A 24,094-nucleotide genomic window follows, 5' to 3' on the forward strand; every position below is an offset into this window, starting at 1 on the left:
CAGCATCTGAGCCCCCCCCCCCCCCCCCCTGACACCGTGGCCGACTGAGGAGCGTCCGCCTGCAGCGTGGTGCCATGAGGTGCTCATGAGGGGCTTCTGGCAGCCGCTACTGAGATGAAACCTGCCGATGGCACACCATGCAGCCTTGTAGTAGGACGTCTACGTGCCGCCCCAAGGTGCTCCTGTTCTAGAGGAGCAGCAGAACCCCTCCATCTAATGCTACATTTACACGGGACGACGGTCAGCTAACTGACTGCTGACGTCACCGCTAGTTGTTCGTGGTCGTGCAGAGCCTTTAGACAGGATGATTGCTGCTGACTTCTCGCTCGGCGCTTCACCTTCAAACTACTAACGACCACTTGTCTGTATGTATGTGAGTGAATCTCATAGCCCCACCCCCTGTGGCTACATGGCTCTGCCGCTGGTGACGGCATTGCAGGTCCTAACACACTGAGAATACAACTGAGCCGTTATAATGTCAGCGGTCCTGACAGGAAACACCGACCTACCGTCACCACAGAGATCAAGTGGGCTGAAGGAGCTGTGGTGATGTCACTGCTGTGGGAGGGGTTATTGTGCAGTCCAGCAACATGATTGGTGAATAGTGCTGAAAATAAATATATGCGTGCTGTCTACTGGATAAACTGACAGAAAGGACCTGTGATGATGTCACCATCATGTGATCACCTCTGTGTGGGTGGAGTCAGGGGTCACATGACCAGGGGCTGATCGTTGTACCCAGGAGCTGTGTGTGTCGTGTGCAGTCAGCATAAATGTAGTAGAGCTGCGAGTGGCTTTTTGTCTAATGTGTTTTGTATGTAATGTGTATAGTCAGCATGGATGCTTGTCATGTAGCAGAGCTGTGTTTGTACCGTGCACATGTCATGTGGGGCACATGTTATGTACCAAAGGTGTGTCAGTGACGGGCATGTCATATAGCAGAGCTGAGTTTGTAACATGCACATGTACTGTAGCACAGTTGTATCAGTCAAGCGCATATAATGTAGTAGAGCTGTGTTTGTACCAAGCGCCACATGTCATACACCAAAGCTGTGTCTGTGACGCGCATGCCATGTAGGAGAGCTGTGTGGCGCATTGCGCCATTAGAAACACTAGTATTATAATTTCCTACTAATTACTAGTGTGTGTGTGTGTGTGTGTGTGTGTGTGTGTGTGTGTGTGTGTTTGGCTCACTGGCCCAGTCATAGCCCCGCCTCCTGGCATCGTTATGGCAAGTCCTAACACACTAAGAATACAACTAAGCCATTATTATGTCAGACACAACTTAGCAGTCCTGACAAGAGACACCGACCTACCGCCACTACAGAGATCCGTGGTGATGTCACTGCTGTGGGAGGAGCCAAGCTGTGTGTGATGTGTGGAGATCCTAATGCATGTACCATGTAGCAGAGCTGTGTGGCACATCGCACCACCAGAAACGCTGGTACTATAATTTCCTAATAATTACTGGCCTATGTATAATACGAAGCGGGGAGCATTTACACGCGGCGAAACGTCCGCAATCCAGTGATGGTTTTCATAGTGGTTGAAAGCGATAATGAGAAGCAAATGAATAGGAAGCTATGCTTGGTATTATTGTACCTTGTCACCACCGGAATCTAGGGGGTTTGACAGGGCTTCCATGGAGGAACGGCCCTGTCACACCCCTAGCTCCCGAGTGGTAGACGTTTTTCAGGTCCTGGAAGGTCCTAGCAGCACGGTGATGTTCACCCTGCTGTTCCGCAGCTCACACTCGCCCCTTCCTACAATCGCTGATGTTCTCTACTAGACTGCCCACTTCCCGCTGTTGTAGCAGTTGTTTACCACTGTTCCGTCACCCCGGCCATCTGCATTGTGCTGCTGGCTAGCGGTGAATGAACGCCGCCGCCAACACGCTCCCTTGCTCCACAGTTAGAGGGGATGCGGCTACTCTGCTCCTCTGCCTCCTCTCCCTTCAGCACATGTCAGCGGTGCTGCAGCTGAGAGGCAGCTGGGGAGCAGAGTAGCCCTCAGCGACCGCATGCCAGCGCTAAAGCACGAGGTACGACAGCGGCGTCGGGGTGCATGTTACCCGCCCACAAAACTGTGTTTCTGGCCGGCCACCCTGCCGCATAACATTCCATGCGCTACACCATGGGGGAGCACAGCGTGGGTAGTGATAGAACCGTGCCCCGGAAGGTTAGGGATTACTATTGCAATTAGGCTTACTGCTGTAACATACAAGCATTTACAGCAAATAATGTAAGCCTAACTGGAATCCCAATCCCTAACCCTGCAGGGCGCGGAACAATCACTACCAACCTGGTACAACCTTCCAGGACCTGAAAAATGTCTAGCACTCAGAAGCTAGGGGTGTGACAGGGCCGTTCCTCCATGCAAGCACGGTTAAACCCCCTAGCTTCCGGTGGTGACAAGATACAATAATACTGCAATGTTTTTGCACTTAGACGCAACGATTATCCTGCATTTTTTTTTTTTTTGGTTTGATAGAGGCTCAATAGTTGGACACCTTCCACAGGTGGAGCAATAATTGTCCCGTGTAAACAGCCCTTCACTCTGCTATGCAAATGTCCTTGACCCTTTTATTTATATATATATATATATATATATATATATATATATATATATATGCTGAAAGCCCTGACTGACTGACTGACTCGCCAAAAGTTCTCCAACTTCCCGATATCGTAGAAACATGAATTTTGGCACGGGCATAGATTATCTCCAAAATAGGAAAATAAATTGGGTCCTAACTCGATTATTCAATTCTATGCGCAAAAGAATTGGTGTCAAAATTTTACGTACGGAATCTAAATCTCTCACTTCCCAATGTCATAGAAACATGAAATTTGGCACGAGCATTGATTATGTCATAAATAGGAAAAGCTAATGGGTCCCAACTCGATTATTAAATTCTATGCGCAAAAGAATTAGCGTCCAAATTTTACATATGGAATCTAATTCTCTCACTTCCTGATGTCATTTTATATGAAGGAAACGTCGCATGGTTACCTCCCCGTGGTGTTTCCTGGGTAACGCAGAGAACTATGCAAAATGGTGAACATATGTTTTTCCGGTATCTCTAAAGTAACCACGACTTCATAAGATTTCCGTGTGACCACCAGATAAACACCAGTACCAAATTAACTCGGGCGAAGCCGGGTATATCAGCTAGTGTGTGTGTGTGTGTGTGTGTGTGTGTGTGTGTGTGTATATATATATATATAATATGCATTAGTCAAAGGGGGTTAATCATCATCCTCTATATCCTGTATTATAATCCAGAGCTGCACTCACTATTATGCTAGTGGAGTCACTGTGTACATATTATATAATGCTGTGACTGTTCTCTTCCCAGAGGGACCCGCAGGGAGATGAAGCCGCCTCCCCCTGATCCATCACAAAGTTTCCAGCGACGGTATTCCACGCTGATAAACTCCTGTGAGTATTTCACCGTTGCCCTCTCCTCTGAAGTCCAGGGCACTCTTGCCCTTTCCTCTGACGCCCTCTGCGCCGTCGCCCTCTGACGCCCCGGGCGCTCTAGCCCTTTCCCCAGACGCCCCGGGCGCTCTAGCCCTTTCCCCGGGCGCTCTAGCCCTTTCCCCGGGCGCTCTAGCCCTTTCCCCGGGCGCTCTAGCCCTTTCCCCGGGCGCTCTCCCCGCCGTCGCCTGCTGACGCCCTCCGCTGTTCTATAAAGGGGTCTTTCCCTTTGCTGGACTTGGGGTTTCATGCCTAGCAGCCCCTTGATTTCAGACTGTAATACTTGATTTCACCTGTGGCGGCGCTGCAGGTAACCTGACCATTTGCTGTCTGCGCTGGCGCCTTCATTGCCATTTCCATCATTCTTTATGTCTATCTCAATAATGGCAGCGGGATGTGCAGTTCCTGCCTGCAGCCTGCTGATGTCGCTGTGACTCTCTTCTCGCCCCGCAGCCAACCTACTATACCAGGAGTACAGCGATGTGGCCCTCAACCAGGAGATCCAGAGACAGAAGCCGGGTGACTCCCCTGCGGAGGACAGTCTGCCCAGCTCCCCGCGGGTGCGGCGGAGGATCCTCTCGTCCCAGGACTCCTACCTGCAGCGGCTCTCCATCTCCTCCGCCGACTCCCTGTGGCAGGACATCCCCAAGATCCGCGACAGCGTCACCTTCCTGTCCATGACCCGCGAGGAGCAGAAGCTGCAGGAGGTGAGAGGGTGGGGGGTGCCTGTGGATCGCATGCCCCTCGATGGGCTCTTCCAAGGCAGCTGGATATCCGTTGAAACCCTACTCGCACAGCTGAGTGTTTGGCGCAGTGTGTCGGTGCAGGTGATCTTGCACAGCTGCCTGAGGAGAACATGGGAGGTTTCTGCCTCTGGATCTTCCCTTTTTCTTCACTGATGGCAAGCAGAGGTCTTGAACAAGGCTGCGAAGTAGTACCAAGTGTATCAGAGGATCGTCTTCAGCGGGTGACACAAAGATGGCGGTGAGCGGGCCGGACCCCGCAGGGCGCTCGGGGACCCCCTAACACTTTCTGATGTCTCCCCATATGCAGGCCAAGTTTGAGCTCATCATGTCGGAGGCGCTTTACCTGCGCAGTCTGAACATCGCCGTGGATCACTTCCAGCGAAGCGTCGAACTGCAGGAGGTGCTGAGCGCTCAGGACCGCCAATGGCTGTTCTCCCGCCTGTCCGAAGTCCGAGACGCCAGCTCCGAGTGAGTGCCGCCGCCGCACGTTGTATGCCGGGCGCCGCTGCAACTTTATTTAACTGTTTTAGGTTATCAATCTGATCTTTGGGTCTTTTTTTTTTACTTTTCCCACTCCTCGCGCTCGCGGCCGTCTTTCTGCCCCCCCCCCCCCTTGTCCATCCAGTTCAGCCCGCTAACTCCAATGTTGTTCCAGAGGAAGGGAAAAAGAACCCAATGAAGTAGAAACTAACCCCTTAATCCTCCTTTAACCCCTTAAGGACGCACCGATTTTTGGCGTATTTTCAATAGCCATACTCTTGTTCTTTCCCGTCGCTGCGGCCGCAGGAGGGCTGTTTTTTGCGAGACGAGCTGTGGTTTGTATGGGTGCCATTTTTGGGTCCATTGACTGTATTGTAACTTTTATCTTTTTTGTGTTTTTTCACAGCGTTAATCCTGCAGCCTAAACGACACAATCCGTTTTTTCTGCGGGTCGGTACGATTACGACGATACCATAATCCTTATGTTTGTTTGTTTTTTTTTGGTTTTTCCACTTTTCTGCAATAAAAACCCTTTTATTCTTTTTCTAAATCGCTGCATTCAAAGTCCTGTAACTAGAGATGAGCGAACGTACTCGTCCGAGCTTGATACTCGTTCGAGTATTAGCGTGTTCGAGATGCTCGTTACTAGAGGCGAGCACCACGCGATGTTCGAGTTACTTTCACTTTCATCTCTGAGACGTTAGCGCGCTTTTCTGGCCAATAGAAAGACAGGGAAGGCATTACAACTTCCCCCTGCGACGTTCAAGCCCTATCCCACCCCCCTGCAGTGAGTGGCTGGGGAGATCAGGTGTCACCCGAGTATATAAATCGGCCCCTCCCGCGGCTCGCCACAGATGCATTCTGACAGAGATCAGGGACAGTGCTGCTGGTGCCGGAGCTGCTATAGGGAGAGCGTTAGGATTATTTTAGGCTTCAAGAACCCCAACGGTTCTTAGGGCCACATCTTAGGGCCACATCTAACCGTGTGCAGTACTGTGGAGGCTGCGTTTTGCAGTGTTGCACATTTTTTTTTTTGTATATCGGCCGTGCAGAGCAATGCGTCCTGCAGTAATTATACATACTCCAGGGCCAGAAGCGCGTAGGCAGGGACAGAAGACATATTGATTGAATATAGGCAGTGGGCCTTTGCTAAAAAATTTGGGAAAAAAAATCTATTTGGGCTGCCTGTGACTGTCCTCAGTGTACTGAGTCTGTGCTGGGGGTAGTCCTCCTAATTCATACGCAGCCAGCTAAGTGTTACAGCAGGCTTGCGCAAAATTATTTCCTGTCTCTGCTGTGCGTTCCGTAAGCGAAGTCAGCCTCCAACCACAGGCCAATAAGCGGCACATTTAATTACAGCGTTCTGTTTCTGCACTACTGGTAATACACCATGCTGAGGGGTAGGGGTAGGCCTATAGGACGTGGACGCGGGCGAGGACGTGGAGGCCCAAGTCAGGGTGTGGGCACAGGCCGAGCCAGTGCGGTGGCCAGGGATAGAGGCAGGGCCAGACCGAATAATCCACCAACTGTTTCCCAAAGCACCCCCTCGCGCCATGCCACCCTGCAGAGGTCAAGGTGCTCTACGGTGTGGCAGTTTTTCACAGAGACTACTGACGACCGACGAACAGTGGTGTGCAACCTTTGTCGCGCCAAGATCAGCCGGGGAGCCACCACCACCAGCCTCACCACCACCAGCATGCGCAGACATATGATGGCCAAGCACCCCACAAGGTGGGACGAAGGCCGTTCACCGCCTCTGGTTTGCACCACTGCCTCACCCCCTGTGCCCCAACCTGCCACTGAGATCCAACCCCCCTCTGAGGACACAGGCACGAGCGCCTCCCGGCCTGCACCCACACCCTCACCTCCGCTGTCCTCGGCCCCATCCAGCAATGTCTCTCAGCGCAGCGTCCAGACGTCGCTAGCGCCACTGTTTGAGCGCAAGTACGCCTCCACGCACCCGCACGCTCAAGCGTTAAACGTGCACATTGCAAAATTGATCAGCCTAGAGATGCTGCCGTATAGGCTTGTGGAAACGGAAGCTCTCAAAAACATGATGGCGGCGGCGGCCCCGCGCTACTCAGTTCCCAGTTGCCACTAATTTTCCTGATGTGCCGTCCCAGCCCTGCACGACCACGTCTCCCGCAACATTGTACGCGCCCTCACCAACGCGGTTACTGCCACGGTCCACTTAACAACGGACACGTGGACAAGCACAGGCGGGCAGGGCCACTATATCTCCCTGACGGCACATTGGGTGAATTTAGTGGAGGCTGGGACAGAGTCAGAGCCTGGGACCGCTCACGTCCTACCCACCCCCAGAATTGCGGGCCACAGCTCGGTGGTGGTATCTGCGGAGGTGTATGCTTCCTCCACTAAACCACCCTCCTCCTCCTCCTACGCAACCTCTGTCTCGCAATCAAGATGTGTAAGCAGCAGCACGTCGCCAGCAGTCGGTGTCGCGCGGTGTGGCAGCACAGCGGTGGGCAAGCGTCAGCAGACCGTGCTGAAACTACTCAGCTTAGGAGAGAAGAGGCACATGGCCCACGAACTGCTGCAGGGTCTGACAGAGCAGACTGACCGCTGGCTTGCGCCGCTGAGCCTCCAACCGGGCATGGTCGTGTGTGACAACAGCCGTAAGCTGGTGGCGGCTCTGCAGCTCGGCAGCCTCACGCACGTGCCATGCCTGGCCCACGTCTTTAATTTGGTGGTTCAGCGCTTTCTGAAAAGCTACCCACGCTTGTCAGACCTGCTCGTAAAGGCGCGCCGGCTCTGCGCACATTTCCGCAAGTCCCACACGGACGCTGCCACCCTGCGGACCCTGCAACATCACTTTAAGCTGCCAGTGCACCGACTGCTGTGCGACGTGCCCACACGGTGGAACTCTACGCTCCACATGTTAGCCAGGCTCTATGAGCAGCGTAGAGCTATAGTGGAATACCAACTCCAACATGGGCGGCGTAGTGGGAGTCAGCCTCCTCAATTCTTTACAGAAGAGTGGGCCTGGTTGGCAGACATCTGCCAGGTCCTTAGAAACCTTGAGGAGTCTACCCAGATGGTGAGCGGGGATGCTGCAATCATCAGCGTCATCATTCCTCTGCTATGCCTCTTGAGAAGTTCCCTGCAAAGCATAAAGGCAGACGCTTTGCACTCGGAAACAGAGGCGGGGGAAGACAGTATGTCGCTGGATAGTCAGAGCACCCTCATGTCTATATCTCAGCGCGTTGAGGAGGAGGAGGGGGGGGAGGAGCATGAGGAGGAGGGGGAAGAGACAGCTTGGCCCACTGCTGAGGGTACCCATGCTGCTTGCCTGTCATCCTTTCAGTGTGTATGGCCTGAGGAGGAGGAGGAGACTGGGGACAAATAACTTACTTAAACCGCTCGCTTACCTAATTACAAAATAACCATCTACCACTTCTTGCTGTAAAACGTGGGGTAGGCCACAGCTTTATTGAATAACTTGTAAATAACATTAATGTTCATAACTTTTCTGAAAAACCCTATCCATGCTGCAAAGCTGGTATATTACAGTCCATAACCGTCTGCCAAGGACGTTCGTAAGCCCCGGTCCTTGGGCTTGCGAACCTTCCTCTCTAACCCTAACCCAGCATGGACTACTTCCGGGCCAACCACTAGCTGTGACGACTTCCTAACTAACCACCTACTCTGCATCCTCCACCTCTCTACCCTACTTACCGGGCGGGCGGGCGGGCGTCTTCTCCGTTCACCGATCACCTCTTCTCCTCGTGCCTTTCTTCTTCTGCTTCCCTTCTTCCGCTCCCTCCTTTCTACATCCTGTCCTAAGCTCCGCCCCCCCTTGGCTCGCTCACCTACTTTCCCTCCCACTCTCCTACCTCTTGTCCCCAGTCACCTGCTGTTTTCTTAAGCAGCTCACAGCATACGAGGAGGAGGAGGATCCTGAAAGTGATCTTCCTAGCGAGGACAGCCATGTGTTGCGTACAGGTACCCTAGCACACATGGCGGACTTCATGTTAGGATGCCTTTCTCGTGACCCTCGCGTTACACGCATTCTGGCCACTACGGATTACTGGGTGTACACACTGCTCGACCCACGGTATAAGGAGAACCTTCCCACTCTCATACCTGAAGAGGAAAGGGGTTCGAGAATGATGCTATACCACAGGACCCTGGCGGACAAACTGATGGTAAACTTCCCATCCGACAGCGCTAGTGGCAGAAGGCGCAGTTCCGAGGGCCAGGTAGCAGGGGAGGCGCAGAGATCAGGCAGCATGTACAGCGCAGGCAGGGGAACATTCTCCAAGGCCTTTGCCAGCTTTATGGCTCCCCAGCAAGACTGTGTCACCGGTCCCCAGTCAAGGCTGAGTCGGCGGGAGCACTGTAAAAGGATGGTGAGGGAGTACGTAGCCGATCGCACGACCGTCCTCCGTGACGCCTCTACCCCCTACAACTACTGGGTGTCGAAGCTGGACACGTGGCCTGAACTCACGCTGTATGCCCTGGAGGTGCTTGCTTGTCCTGCGGCTAGCGTCTTGTCAGAGAGGGTGTTTAGTGCGGCTGGGGGAATCATCACGGATAAGCGTACCCACCTGTCAACCGACAGTGCCGACAGGCTTACACTCATCAAGATGAACAAAGCCTGGATTTCCCCAGACTTCTCTTCTCCACCAGCGGACAGCAGCGATACGTAAGCAATACGTAGGCTGCACCCGCGGATGGAAGCATCGTTCTCTATCCCCATCAAAAACGGGGACCTTTTTGCTTCATCAATCTGTGTATAATATTCCTCCTCCTCCTGCTCCTCCTCCTGAAACCTCACATAATCACGCCGAATGGGCAATTTTTCTTCGGCCCACAAGGCTCAGTCATATAATTTTTCTAAACAATTTTTATACGTTTCAATGCTCATTAAAGCGTTGGAACTTTCTTCTCAACCAATTTTTATTTTAACTGGGCTGCCTCCAGGCCTAGTTACCAATTAAGCCACATTAACCAAAGCGATTAATGGGTTTCACCTGCCCTCTTGGTTGGGCATGGGCAATTTTTCTCAGGTACATTAGTACTGTTGGTACACCAATTTTTGTGGGCCCTCGCCTACAGTGTAATCCAATTAATTTTTAGCCCACCTGCATTACAGCTGACGTTACCTCAGCTGTGCTGGGCACTGCAATGGGATATATTTATGTACCGCCGGTGGCTTCCTGGCACTCACCCATGCTGTGGGTCCACAGGGAGTTGTAACTACATGTGTCCACTTCTAAAGAACCCCAGTCTGACTGGGGCATGCAGTGTGGGCCGAAGCCCACCTGCATTAAACATGACATTACCTCAGCTGTGATGGGCAATGCAATGGGATATTTCTGTGTACCACCGGTGGGTTCCAGGGAGCCACCCATGCTGTGGGTCCACAGGGACTTCACAATAGGGAGTTGTACCTGCCTGTGTCTATGAATTAAAAACCGCAGTCTGACTGGGGGATGCAGACACCTTGACAGAATGAATAGTGTGTGGCACATAGGTTCCCCATTGCTATGCCCACGTGTGCAGCTCCTGATGGAGGTGGCACAGGATTATATTTCTCATTTCTTCTGTACAGCATGTTGGGCTATCGCCCCGCCCCTTTTAAAGAGGGTCGCTGCCTAGCCGTGCCAACCTCTGCAGTGTGTGCCTGCGGTTCCTCCTCATGGCAGATGCACTTATAAATAGACATGAGGGTGGCGTGGCATGAGGGCAGCTGAAGGCTGGGCAGGGACAGTTTGGTGTGCGCTGTGGACACTGGGTCGTGGGGGGGGGGGGATTTGGCAGCATGTAACCCAGGAGAAGTGTCAGCGGAGTGTCATGCAGGCAGTGATTGTGCTTTGTTGGGGGTAGTGTGGTGCTTAGCTAAGGTATGCCATGCTAATGAGGGCTTTTCAGAAGTAAAAGTTGTTGGGAGGGGGGGGGGGCACTCTTGCCGCTATTGTGGCTTAATAGTGGGACCTGTGAACTTGAGATGCAGCCCAACATGTAGCCCCTCGCCTGCCCTATCCGTTTCTGTGTCGTTCCCATCACTTTCTTGAATTGCCCAGATTTTCACACATGAAAACCTTAGCGAGCATCGGCGATATACAAAAATGCTCGGGTCGCCCATTGACTTCAATGGGGTTCGTTATTCGAAACGAACCCTCGAGCATCGCGAAAATTTCGTCCCGAGTAACGAGCACCCGAGCATTTTGGTGCTCGCTCATCTCTACCTGTAACCTTTTTATTTTTCCACGGCCGGCGCTCTGTGAGGGTTCGTTTACTCCGGGAGGAGCTGGAGATTCTATTGGTACCTCTTTGGGGTTCATGCTGCTTTTTTCATCACTTATTGTGTTTTTTTGAGGGGCTAAATGAAAAAAAATAAGCATTTTGCAGTTTTTTAGTGCGGTGTTTTTTTAACGCCTTTTGCTATGCAGAATAAAAAGATTGATCACTTTATTGTACGGGTCGTTACGGTTACGGCGAAACCAAAAAGTGGGATTTTAATCTTTAAAAAAAAATGTCGTGCTTATAATGGAAAAAACAAAAACAAAGCTTTTTTTTTTTTTGTTTTTTGTTTTTTAGCATTTTATTTTTTTTTACACTTCTTATGTCCCTGTGGGGGACTTGCACAATCACACCTATGATCGCTATGATTAGGCATTGCAGGACTTCTGTCCTGCAATGCTTTATCATACCTGTTAGCGATCATAGGCAATGGCAATGCAGGCCCCCTGTAGCTGGCGTCCTGTTGCCATGGTAACTCGGGCACTCCGCGATTTCATCACAAGAGGGAGTGTTCTTCCTCTGTGGACCCTTTACATGCTGCAATCTACATAGATCGCGGCAGGGAAGGGGTTAGCAGTGAGGGTCGCTGTCCCTATGCACCCCCGCTGTTGCAGAGGGAGGCCCACTATCAGTAACAGCCAACTCCCACTGCCGGATAGCTTGAGCTCTCTTCTGATGTTGCACTTTCCTCAGGGCGTAACTGTACACCTTGTTGCGCTAATTACCTCCCTGCCACGACGTACAGTTACATCCTGTGACGGAAGGGGTTAAGGGGAAAGAAATTCCTTCCCGACCGCAATCAGAATAATCCCCGGATCCCCAACCCTCCTGAGTAATCAGTAATATTGTAACACTCAAGACAGGCATCCAGAACCTCTTATATCGTACCACCGTCACTGCGTCATCAGGAGAGAGGTCCACAGTCTCACTGCTCTTACAGTAAAGAAGCCCTTCTATATTGTAGAAACCGTCTATCCTCCAGATGTAGAGAGCGCCCCCTTGTTACAGTCCTGGGTATAATAGATAATGGGAGAGATCTTTCTACTGACCCCTGATATATTATACATAGTTATTAGAGCGCCCCCTTGTTACAGTCCTGGTATAATAGATGATGGGAGAGATCTCTGTACTGACCCCTGATATATTATACATAGTTATTAGAGCTTCTCCTTGTTACAGTCCTGGGTATAATAGATGATGAGAGAGATCTCTGTACTGACCCCATATATATTATACATAGTTATTAGAGCGCCCCCTTGTTACAGTCCTGGGTATAATAGATGATGAGAGAGATCTCTGTATTGACCCCTGATATATTATACATAGTTATTAGAGCGCCTCCTTGTTACAGTCCTGGGTATAATAGATGATGGGAGAGATCTCTGTACTGACCCCTGATATATTATACATAGTTATTAGAGCGCCCCCTTGTTACAGTCCTGGGTATAATAGATGATGAGAGAGATCTCTGTATTGACCCCTGATATATTATACATAGTTATTAGAGCGCCTCCTTGTTACAGTCCTGGGTATAATAGATGATGGGAGAGATCTCTGTACTGACCCCTGATATATTATACATAGTTATTAGAGCGCCCCTTTGTTACAGTCCTGGGTATAATAGATGATGGGAGAGATCTCTGTACTGACCCCTGATATATTATACATAGTTATTAGAGCGCCCCCTTGTTACAGTCCTCGGTATAATAGATGATGGAGAGATCTCTGTACTGACCTGATATATCTATACATAGTTATTAGAGCACCTCCTTGTTATAGTCCTGGGTATAATAGATGATGGGAGAGATCTCTGTACTGACCCCTGATATATCTATACATAGTTATTAGAGCGCCCCCTTGTTACAGTCCTGGGTATAATAGATGATGGAAGAGATCTCTGTACTGACCCCTGATATATCTATACATAGTTATTAGAGCGCCCCCTTGTTACAGTCCTGGGTATAATAGAGGATGGGAGAGATCTCTGTACTGACCCCTGATATTCCTATACATAGTTATTAGAGCGCCCCCTTGTTACAGTCCTGGGTATAATAAATGATGGTAGAGATCTCTGTACTGACCCCTGATATATTATACATAGTTATTAGAGCGCCCCCTTGTTACAGTCCTGGGTATAATAGATGATGGGAGAGATCTCTGTACTGACCTGATATATCTATACATAGTTATTAGAGCGCCCCCTTGTTACAATCCTGGCTATAATAGATGATGGGAAAGATCTCTGTACTGACCCCTGATATATTATACATAGTTATTAGAGTGCCCCCTTGTTACAGTCCTGGGTATAATAGATGATGGGAGAGATCTCTGTACTGACCCCTGATATATTATACATAGTTATTAGAGCGCCCCCTTGTTACAGTCCTGGGTATAATAGAGGATGGGAGAGATCTCTGTACTGACCCCTGATATTCCTATACATAGTGATTAGAGCGCCCCCTTGTTACAGTCCTGGGTATAATAGAGGATGGGCAGAGATCTCTATACTGACCCCTGATATATTATACATAGTTATTAGAGTGCCCCCTTGTTACAGTCCTGGGTATAATAGATGATGAGAGAGATCTCTGTACTAACTCCTGATATATCTATACATAGTTATTAGAGCGCCCCCTTGTTACAGTCCTGGGTATAATAGAGGATGGGCAGAGATCTCTATACTGACCCCTGATATATTATACATCGTTAGTAGAGCGCCCCCTTGTTATAGTCCTGGGTATAATAGATGATGGGAGAGATCTCTGTACTGACCCCTGATATTCCTATACATAGTGATTAGAGCGCCCCCTTGTTACAGTCCTGGGTATAATAGAGGATGGGCAGAGATCTCTATACTGACCCCTGATATATTATACATAGTTATTAGAGCGCCCCCTTGTTACAGTCCTGGGTATAATAGATGATGGGAGAGATCTCTGTACTGACCCCTGATATATTATACATAGTTATTAGAGCGCCCCCTTGTTACAGTCCTGGGTATAATAGAGGATGGGCAGAGATCTCTATACTGACCCCTGATATATTATACATCGTTAGTAGAGCGCCCCCTTGTTACAGTCCTGGGTATAATAGATGATGGGAGAGATCTCTGTACTGACCCCTGATATATTATACAGTTATTAGAGCGCCCCCTTGTTACAGTCCTGGGTATAATAGATGATGGGAGAGATCTCTGTACTGACCCCTGATATACATAGTATATCAGGGTGGGGCGAGGCTTGTATGGTGAGGGGTTCGGTGCAGCTGGTTGCTGTGGGGGCGGGGCTTGCATAGCATGGTGAGGGGTTCGGTGCAGCTGGTTGCTGTTGGGGTGGGGCTTGCATAGGATGGTGAGTGGTTCGGTGCAGCTAGTTACTGTGGAGCGCGGCTTGCGTTGGTTGGTGAGCGGATGGGCGCAGCTGGTTGCTGTTGGGGCGGGGCTTGCATAGGATAGTGACTGATTCAGCACAGCTGGTTGCTGTTGGGGCGGGGCTTGCATAGCATGATGAGTGGTTCGGCGCAGCTGGGTGTTGTGGGGTGGGGCTTGCATAGCATGGTGAGTGGTTCAGCACAGCTGTTTGCTGTGAGGGCGGGGCTTGCATGAGATGGTGAGTGGTTCGTCGCAGCTGGTTGCTGTGGGGGCGGGGCTTGCATGAGATGGTGAGTGGTTCGTCGCAGCTGGTTGCTGTGGGGGCGGGGCTTGCATAGGATGGTGAGTGGTTCGTCGCAGCTGGTTGCTGTTGGGGCGGGGCTTGCATAGGATAGTGACTGATTCAGCACAGCTGGTTGCTGTTGGGGCGGGGCTTGCATAGCATGATGAGTGGTTCGGCGCAGCTGGGTGTTGTGGGGTGGGGCTTGCATAGCATGGTGAGTGGTTCAGCACAGCTGTTTGCTGTGAGGGCGGGGCTTGCATGAGATGGTGAGTGGTTCGTCGCAGCTGGTTGCTGTGGGGGCGGGGCTTGCATGAGATGGTGAGTGGTTCGTCGCAGCTGGTTGCTGTGGGGGCGGGGCTTGCATAGGATGGTGAGTGGTTCGTCGCAGCTGGTTGCTGTGGGGGCGGGGCTTGCATAGGATGGTGAGGGGTTCGGTGCAGCTGGTTGCTGTTGGGGCGGGCCTTGCATAGAATAGTGAGTGGTTCAGCACAGCTGGTTGTTGTGGGGGCGGGGCTTGCATAGGATGGTGAGTGGTTCAGCACAGCTGGTTGTTGTGGGGGCGGGGCTTGCATAGGATGGTGAGTGGTTCGGTGCAGCTGGTTACTGTGGAGCGCGGCTTGCGTTGGATGGTGAGCGGATGGGCGCAGCTGGTTGCTGTGGGGGCGGGGCTTGCATAGCATGGTGAGTGGTTCAGCACAGCTGGTTGCCGTGGGGGCGGGGCTTGCACACGTTGGTAAGCAGGTATTCTTGTAGTATTCAGGATTAGTTATCTGCTTACACATGCGCTAGCGGTTCCCACGACAGGGCGGTGCCGCTCCGTCACGTTTCTTTTGCTGCAGCCATCCTTGTTCCACACTCGGGGCTCATTCACACGTATGCAGGTCTTGGTCCGCAAATACGTAGCGTGTTCTGCGCTTGAGCATTGCGTTTTCACCCCCCCCCCCCCCCTGAATAGTCCCTGTTGGTGTCCAGCATTGGTCTGTGTGGATGAGCCCCTTATGGAATCCAACGCTAGAGCAACCGACTGCCACACAGCCGAAAGGAGCGACCACCTGCAGGGTGGAGTCTGCGATGAGTGGTTGGCGCTCCGCATTTCCTAGCTGCGGCCAGTATGGCGTCCTCACTGGTAGATGCGCCACAGATTGGAAGATCTGCGGCAGAGCCGGCCGACGACCAGCTGTAATGGCGGCTGTGTTGGTTGTCGCCCCCCCCTCGCCCAGGGACAGACTTACGTAAGTTGTCGCGGGTTTCAGCGCCGTTTGACGTGTTTTTCTCTCCCATCAGTTTCCTCTTTGACCTGGAAGAAGAGTTTGAGAGCAACATGTACAAGTTCCAGGTGTGCGACGTGCTGATCGCCCACGAACCCACCTTCCGCAGGGTCTACCTACCGTACGTCACCAACCAGAGTTACCAGGACAGGACCTTCCAAAGGCTGATGTAAGTAGAGCTGCGGCCCCCACGGGCCACCCCCGGGGCCCCATCCTTCTCCGGTCAGGAGCGATGGCGGGTCCCAATGTTAAATACTGGCAGCCCACGCTGCATGCAACTGCATGCCACTGAGTGCTGCCCTCTACTGGTAGGAGCCGCATGCAGTTGATGTGCACGGACTTCGGCCTGCGGTTCAGGCTGCGCGGCCGCCAACATAAAGCCTCAGAAAACCGTACACAACCCAAACCTTTGTGCAACTCGCTATTGTTCTACAGTTGAGCCGTTCCGGCGCCGCGCAGTTTATGGAGCAGGTCACCTGTGTTGCGTTCTCTTCATCGACCTCATCCAGCACTCGCAGCCTGACGCCGCTGACCACCCTTAGCCGCCATGTTGCAGTCCAACAGTGATCTTCAGGTCCCGTATGGCGCCCGCCTAGAGTGTAGTCTTGTAGCGAGACGTCCATGATAACGGCGGCATTCCATATGCCAGTCCCAATCCCATGTGCGCCGGGGAAGAATGCGCCAAATATAATAAGAGGCGCATCTTTGTGAGTCCTCGTGGCAGAATGTGAAATCTACAGGCGGATGTGAGTAGATTGCTTCTATTTAGTAACTCTGCCAGGTAAGCCCTGTGATAAGCCCCGCCCACTCCCTTCAGCTCCACCCACTGGAAGTGAAAATGGTGCAAAAAGAAGTTGCAAATTTATGTGCGAAAAACGGTACACGTTTCTTCTTACACTGATCTGTCACAACGCCAGCGGGTAATCGCCCTCAGCTTCTGCTCACCGAACCCTCAGCGGTGGCGCCAATACACTGCATAGTTCCCTGTATATCCTGTATCCTGTATCCTGTATATAGTGATATGGAGCATGCTGGTATAACCTGGGTATCCCCTGTATATAGTGATATGGAGCATGCTGGTATAACCTGGGAATCCCCTGTATATAGTGATATGGAGCATGTTGGTATAACCTGGGAATCCCATGTATATAGTGATATGGAGCATGCTGGTATAACTTGGGAATCCCGTGTATATAGTGATATGGAGCATGTTGGTATAACCTGGGAATCCCATGTATATAGTGATATGGAGCATGCTGGTATAACCTGGGGATCCCATGTATATAGTGATATGGAGCATGCTGGTATAACCTGGGTATCTCCTGCGTATAAGCTGGTGTAAGTTATACATCCTGTATATAGTGATATGGAGTATGCTGGTATAATCTGGGTATCCCCTGTATATAATTATATATGTACAGCTGATATATAGTGATATCAAGCATGCTGGTATAACCTGGGTATATCCTGTATATAATTATATATGTACAGCTGGTGTAGGTTATACATCTCCTGTATATAGTTATATGGAGCATACTGGTATAACCTGGGTATCCCCTGTATATAATTATCTATGTACAGCTACTATAAGTTATACATCCTGTAGATAGTGATACGGATTATGCTGGTATAACCTGGGTATCCCCTGTATATAATTATATATATACAGCTACTATAAGTTATACATCCTGTATATAGTTATATGGATTATGCTGGTATAACCTTGGTATCCCCTGTATATAATTATATATGTACAGCTGGTATAAGTTATACATCCTGTATATAGTGATATACAGCATGCTGGTATAACCTGGGCATCTCCTGTATATAGTTATATATGTACTGCTGGTATAAGGTATACATCCTGTATATAGTGATATGGAGCAAGCTGCTATTACCTGGGTATCTCCTGTATATAATTATATATGTACAGCTGGTATAAGTTATACAGCTCCTGTATATAGTGATATGGAGCATGCTGGTATAACCTGGGGATCTCCTGTATATAGTGATATGGAGCAGGATGGTATAACCTGGGTATCTCCCTGTATATAGTGGTATGGAGCAGGATGGTATAACCTGGGTAGCTCCTGTATATAGTAATATGGAGCAGGATGGTATAACCTGGGTAGCTCTTGTGCATAGTAATATGGAGCAGGATGGTATAACCTGGGTAGCTCCTGTATATAGTGATATGGAGCATGGTAGTATAACCTGGGTGTCTCCTGTATATAGTGATATGGAGCTTGCTGGTATAACCTGGGTATCTCGCTGTATATAGTAATATGGAGCATGCTGGTATAAGCTAAGATTGGGACATCGACACAAAAATATATCTGTTTTCGATGTCCCAACCCTAGTATAACCTGGGTATCTGCTGTTTATAGTGATATGGACCATGCTAGTATAACCTGGGCATCTCCTGTATATAGTGATATGGAGCATGGTGGTATAAACTGGGTATCTCCTGCATATAAGCTGGTATAAGTTATACATCCTGTATATAGTGATATGGAGCATGCTGGTATAACCTGGGTATATCCTGTATATAATTATAAATGTACAGCTGGTATAAGTTATACATCTCCTGTATATAGTGATATGGAGCATGCTGGTATAACCTTGGTATCTCCTGTATATAATTATATATGTACAGCTGGTATAAGTTATACATCTCCTGTATATAGTGATATGGAGCATGCTGGTATAACCTGGGTATCTCCTGTATATAATTATATATGTACAGCTGGTATAAGTTATATATCTCCTGTATATAGTGATATGGAGCATGCTGGTATAACCTGGGGATCTCCTGTATATAATTATATATGTACAGCTGGTATAAGTTATACATCTCCTGTATATAGTGATATGGAGCATGCTGGTATAACCTGGGGATCTCCCTGTATATAGTGGTATGGAGCAGGATGGTATAACCTGGGGATCTCCCTGTATATAGTGATATGGAGCAGGATGGTATAACCTGGGTATCTCACTGTATATAGTGATATGGAGCATGCTGGTATAACCTGGGGATCTCCTGTATATAATTATATATGTATAGCTGGTATAAGTTATACATCTCCCTGTATATAGTGATATGGAGCATGCTGGTATAACCTGGGGATCTCCTGTATATAATTATATATGTACAGCTGGTATAAGTTATACATCTCCTGTATATAGTGATATGGAGCATGCTGGTATAACCTGGGGATCTCCCTGTATATAGTGGTATGGAGCAGGATGGTATAACCTGGGGATCTCCCTGTATATAGTGATATGGAGCAGGATGGTATAACCTGGGTATCTCACTGTATATAGTGATATGGAGCATGCTGGTATAACCTGGGGATCTCCTGTATATAATTATATATGTATAGCTGGTATAAGTTATACATCTCCCTGTATATAGTGATATGGAGCATGCTGGTATAACCTGGGGATCTCCTGTATATAATTATATATGTACAGCTGGTATATGTTATACATCTCCTGTATATAGTGATATGGAGCATGCTGGTATAACCTGGGTATCTCCTGTATATAATAATATATGTAGAGCTGGTATAAGTTATACATCTCCTGTATATAGTGATATGGAGCATGCTGGTATAACCTGGGTATCTCCTGTATATTATATATGTACAGCTGGTATAAGTTATATATCTCCTGTATATAGTGATATGGAGCATGCTGGTATAACCTGGGTGTCTCCTGTATATAATTATATATGTACAGCTGGTATATGTTATACATCTCCCTGTATATAGTGATATGGAGCATGCTGGTATAACCTGGGGATCTCCCTGTATATAGTGATATGGAGCATGCTGATAAAACCTGGGTATCTCCTGTATATAATTATATATGTACAGCTGGTATAATTTATACATCTCTTGTATATAGTGATATGGAGCATGCTGGTATAACCTGGGTGTCTCCTGTATATAATTATATATGTACAGCTGGTATAAGTTATACATCCTGTATATAGTGATATGGAGCATGCTGGTATAACCTGGGTATCTCCTGTATATAATTATATATGTACAGCTACATACGTTATACATCTCCCGTATATAGTGATATGGAGCATGCTGGTATAACCTGGGTATCTCCTGTATATAATCATATATGTACAGCTGGTATAAGTTATACATCTCCTGTATATAGTGATATGGAGCCTGCTGGTATAACCTGGGGATCTCCTGTATTACGCAATTTATGCTTGCAAATGTGAGCGGAACTATATGGCGATATAGCGTGTATCGCAGATGCATACAGCGCACATGTAATACACGGTAGCCATGCGCTCCTGTGAGCCCGGCCTACAGGACTTCAGACAAAAGCTCATGGCGAGGCGCGGGATCGTGTACAGAATGTGTCTTGCGGCTGCATGCAGCGCGGTTTAGGTTGGGTGGGTGGGGCTGATCTTTTTTCACCCGGCCCCTGAGTATTTAGTTACGCCCCTGCCGCTGCCTGTAAGGGAATGGAAAGGTTTGTGTATACATGGTGGTGGATGGGATGTACCGCACTGCGGAGCGCGTATCTAAGCCCTTCTTATTAGATTACGGTGGTGAGATTTCATGTCTAAAGATGTCAGAAGTCGCAGTTTTGCTGCAGCCTTCTTGCAGCCGGCGACGAGTCCTTTTAAAGTGGCGGAGGCTCGACGGTCACAGCATTGTCCACCTGCTGTGGGGTCTCTGTGGACCGGGATGCTTCGTTTAGAAGTGTTAGACGTTTCTTGGGTCATCCTATGAAGCTGCGATGCTCTGCAGACCTAACGCCACTTGTCAGGTGCAGCTGCAGCAAGTCCTCAGCTGTGAGAAGCCTATTCCCACTCACTGGCAGCAAGCCGAGGTATATTATGGGGCTTCACATTAGACATGTAGTGTCGGAGGACTTGGCGCTAAGGGCTGACTGTTGGGCGTGGATGTAGAGACGGTCGCCCGTTGGGTGGCTGGACCTCTGGTGGTACCGCGGGGGTGGGCGGTCGTCCTCTGCGCAGTCTGTGTTGCAGCGCTGATCTCGCCGCTCGCCCCGCGGACGCCCTGATGTGTTCACTGAGTTCTCTTTGCCTTTGCGACAGGAATGACAACCCGCGTTTCCAGCAAGTGTTGTCGCGGCTGGAGAGTGACGCCGTGTGCCAGCGACTGAGCCTCAAGTCCTTCCTCATCCTCCCCTTCCAGAGAATCACTCGCATGCGGCTGCTGCTGCAGGTAAGGCGGCTTCCATATGCCAGCCCCGCCCACAAAGCCTCCCAGAAACGCCCACTTGGGCAATATATTTGCATACATGTTGCGTCCGTCACATGAAGCCCCTTCGTAGCGCCCGGATCCCCTCGTCATGTAACGCCCCACATCAGCAGGTTTGGCGCTGTTTTACACACCGGCTGCCCCCCACAATCTTGCGCACAATCACCCGTCCTCCGTAGAGATTCGTTGCGGTTAGCAACATGTTCGCAGGCGGCACGGGGAGATTCCTTGGAATTACGGAAGACGAAGGTGTAAATATAACAACCTTATACAGTAGGACGCCGCGCGGAGGGAGGGAGATGAGACTTCACAGTCTGTGAGGCTGAAGGGAGGCGAGCCACATCCAGGTCAGCCTGCTTCCACCCTCCTTGTTGATCCAGAGGAAGGCAAAAAAAACCAATGAGCCAATATGTGAGAGATCCCTTCCCACGGCACCCCGGGGCCCCCCTTCCCACGGCGCCCCGGGGCCCCCCTTCCCACGGCGCCCCGGGGCCCCCCTTCCCACGGCGCCCCGGGGCCTCCCTTCCCACGGCGCCCCGGGGCCCCCCTTCCCACGCATGTTTCTGATGGCGCATGGATGGCACAGTATACATTGGCGCTCTGTCCTGCATAGTGTTAGAAACGCATCAGACCTCGCCCAACATGCGAGCTAAGCTGGGAAATCATAATGTCAGATGATGTCTGGTGACGTATCCTCACGTTAGGGCATCAGCGGTGGATAAACGGGGGTCCGCCCTGTAGGACCCCTAGCAATCTGTGTAGACAGCTCTGTACATGTATTGTAACGAGAACTGCTCATGCAATTACCACCCTGGACCACTGCAATGTGTACAGCGCTCTCTGCACACTAATGGCGAGCCAATATCTGCTGATCGCTGGGGGTCCTGAGTACAAGTCCTGGACGACCCTTGGTGACTCGTCTTACAATCACCTGCATTACTAGGAATGCCCTGGTGAGTGAGGGGTTAAAGGGCCTCCATGTTGCTTAAGTGAAGGAAGTCAAAAACGTCAGAGGAGAAGCCCCGTTAACCCCTGATGGTTCTCTTCCCTCCACAGAACATTCTGAAGCGTTCTGCGCCAGGATCTGGTGAGGAGCTGCAGGCGACGGAGGCCCACAATGCCGTAGAGAAGGTGAGACGACGGCCGCCACCATTATATCTTCCCTGTCCTGCTTTATCCGCTGTTGCCGTGACAACACATTGCTGCTCGCATTCACTTTTCACAGCTGGCGGTATTACTTTGCAGTGATGGCGTAGCCCGGGAGCCGAATCCACCCCATCATCTGTAGCTACCTGCTGGCATAGATGTCACTCTGGGGGACATATAATGTGTTGGAGAGGTTACTGGCCGCACTCTGGGGGACATATAATGTGTTGGAGAGGTTACTGGCCGCACTCTGGGGGACATATAATGTATTGGAGATGTTACTGGCCGCACTCTGGGGGACATATAATGTGTTGATGTTACTGGCCGCACTCTGGGGGACATATAATGTGTTGGAGATGTTACTGGCCGCACTCTGGGGGACATATAATGTGTTGGAGATGTTACTGGCCGCACTCTGGGGGACATATGATGGGTTGGAGATGTTACTGGCTGCACTCTGGGGGACATATGATGGGTTGGAGATGTTACTGGCCGCACTCTGGGGGACATATAATGTGTTGGAGATGTTACTGGCCGCACTCTGGGGGACATATAATGGGTTGGAGATGTTACTGGCCGCACTCTGGGGACATATAATGTGTTGGAGATGTTACTGGCTGCACTCTGGGGGACATATAATGTCTTATAGATGTTACTGGCCGCACTCTGGGGGACATATAATGTGTTGGAGATGTTACTGGCTGCACTCTGGGGGACATATAATGTGTTGGAAATATTACTGGCCGCACCCTGAGGGACATATAATGTGTTGTAGATGTTATTGTCTGCACTCTGGGGGACATATAATGTGTTGGAGATGTTACTGGCCGCACTCTGGGGGACATATAATGTGTTGGAGATGTTACTGGCTGCACTCTGGAGGACATATAATGTGTTGGAGATGTTACTGGCTGCACTCTGGGGGACATATAATGTCTTATAGATGTTACTGGCCGCACTCTGGGGGACATATAATGTGTTGGAGATGTTACTGGCTGCACTCTGGGGGACATATAATGTGTTGGAAATATTACTGGCCGCACCCTGAGGGACATATAATGTGTTGTAGATGTTATTGTCTGCACTCTGGGGGACATATAATGTGTTGGAGATGTTACTGGCCGCACTCTGGGGGACATATAATGTGTTGGAGATGTTACTGGCTGCACTCTGGAGGACATATAATGTGTTGGAGATGTTACTGGCCGCACTCTGGGGGACATATAATGTGTTGGAGATGTTACTGGCTGCACTCTGGGGACATTTAATGTGTTGGAGATGTTACTGGCTGCACTCTGGGGGACATATAATGTGTTGGAGATGTTACTGGCCGCACTCTGGGGGACATATAATGTGTTGGAGATGTTACTGGCCGCACTCTGGGGACATATAATGTGTTGGAGATGTTACTGGCTGCACTCTGGGGGACATATAATGTGTTGGAAATATTACTGGCCGCACTCTGGGGGACATATAATGTGTTGGAGATGTTACTGGCTGCACTCTGCGGGACATATACTGTGTTGGAGATGTTACTGGCCGCACTCTGGGGGACATAGAATGTGTTGGAGATGTTACTGGATGCACTCTGGGGGACATAGAATGTGGTGGAGATGTTACTGGATGCACTCTGGGGGACATAGAATGTGTTGGAGATGTTACTGGGTGCACTCTGGGGACATATAATGTGTTATAGATGTTACTGGCCGCACTCTGGGGGACATATAATGTGTTGGAGATGTTACTGGCTGCACTCTGGGGACATATAATGTGTTGGAGATGTTACTGGCTGCACT

At 49.9% G+C, this 24,094-nt stretch overlaps 1 protein-coding gene across 1 annotated transcript in view; it reads left to right on the forward strand.

Moving 5' to 3' along the window:
- LOC136626431 (uncharacterized) overlaps positions 1–24,094 on the forward strand; it is a 54,812-nt gene that overhangs the window by 11,052 nt on the left and 19,666 nt on the right. Inside the window, exons 4-9 of the mRNA XM_066601494.1 lie at positions 3,359–3,441; positions 3,934–4,187; positions 4,534–4,694; positions 15,911–16,063; positions 20,987–21,116; positions 22,209–22,283. Of these exons, the coding sequence (XP_066457591.1) occupies positions 3,359–3,441; positions 3,934–4,187; positions 4,534–4,694; positions 15,911–16,063; positions 20,987–21,116; positions 22,209–22,283 (856 nt within the window). The remainder of the gene's footprint in view (positions 1–3,358; positions 3,442–3,933; positions 4,188–4,533; positions 4,695–15,910; positions 16,064–20,986; positions 21,117–22,208; positions 22,284–24,094) is intronic.

The sequence above is a fragment of the Eleutherodactylus coqui genome, chromosome 4, assembly GCF_035609145.1.
Source record: "Eleutherodactylus coqui strain aEleCoq1 chromosome 4, aEleCoq1.hap1, whole genome shotgun sequence".
Classification (NCBI taxonomy): domain Eukaryota; kingdom Metazoa; phylum Chordata; class Amphibia; order Anura; family Eleutherodactylidae; genus Eleutherodactylus; species Eleutherodactylus coqui.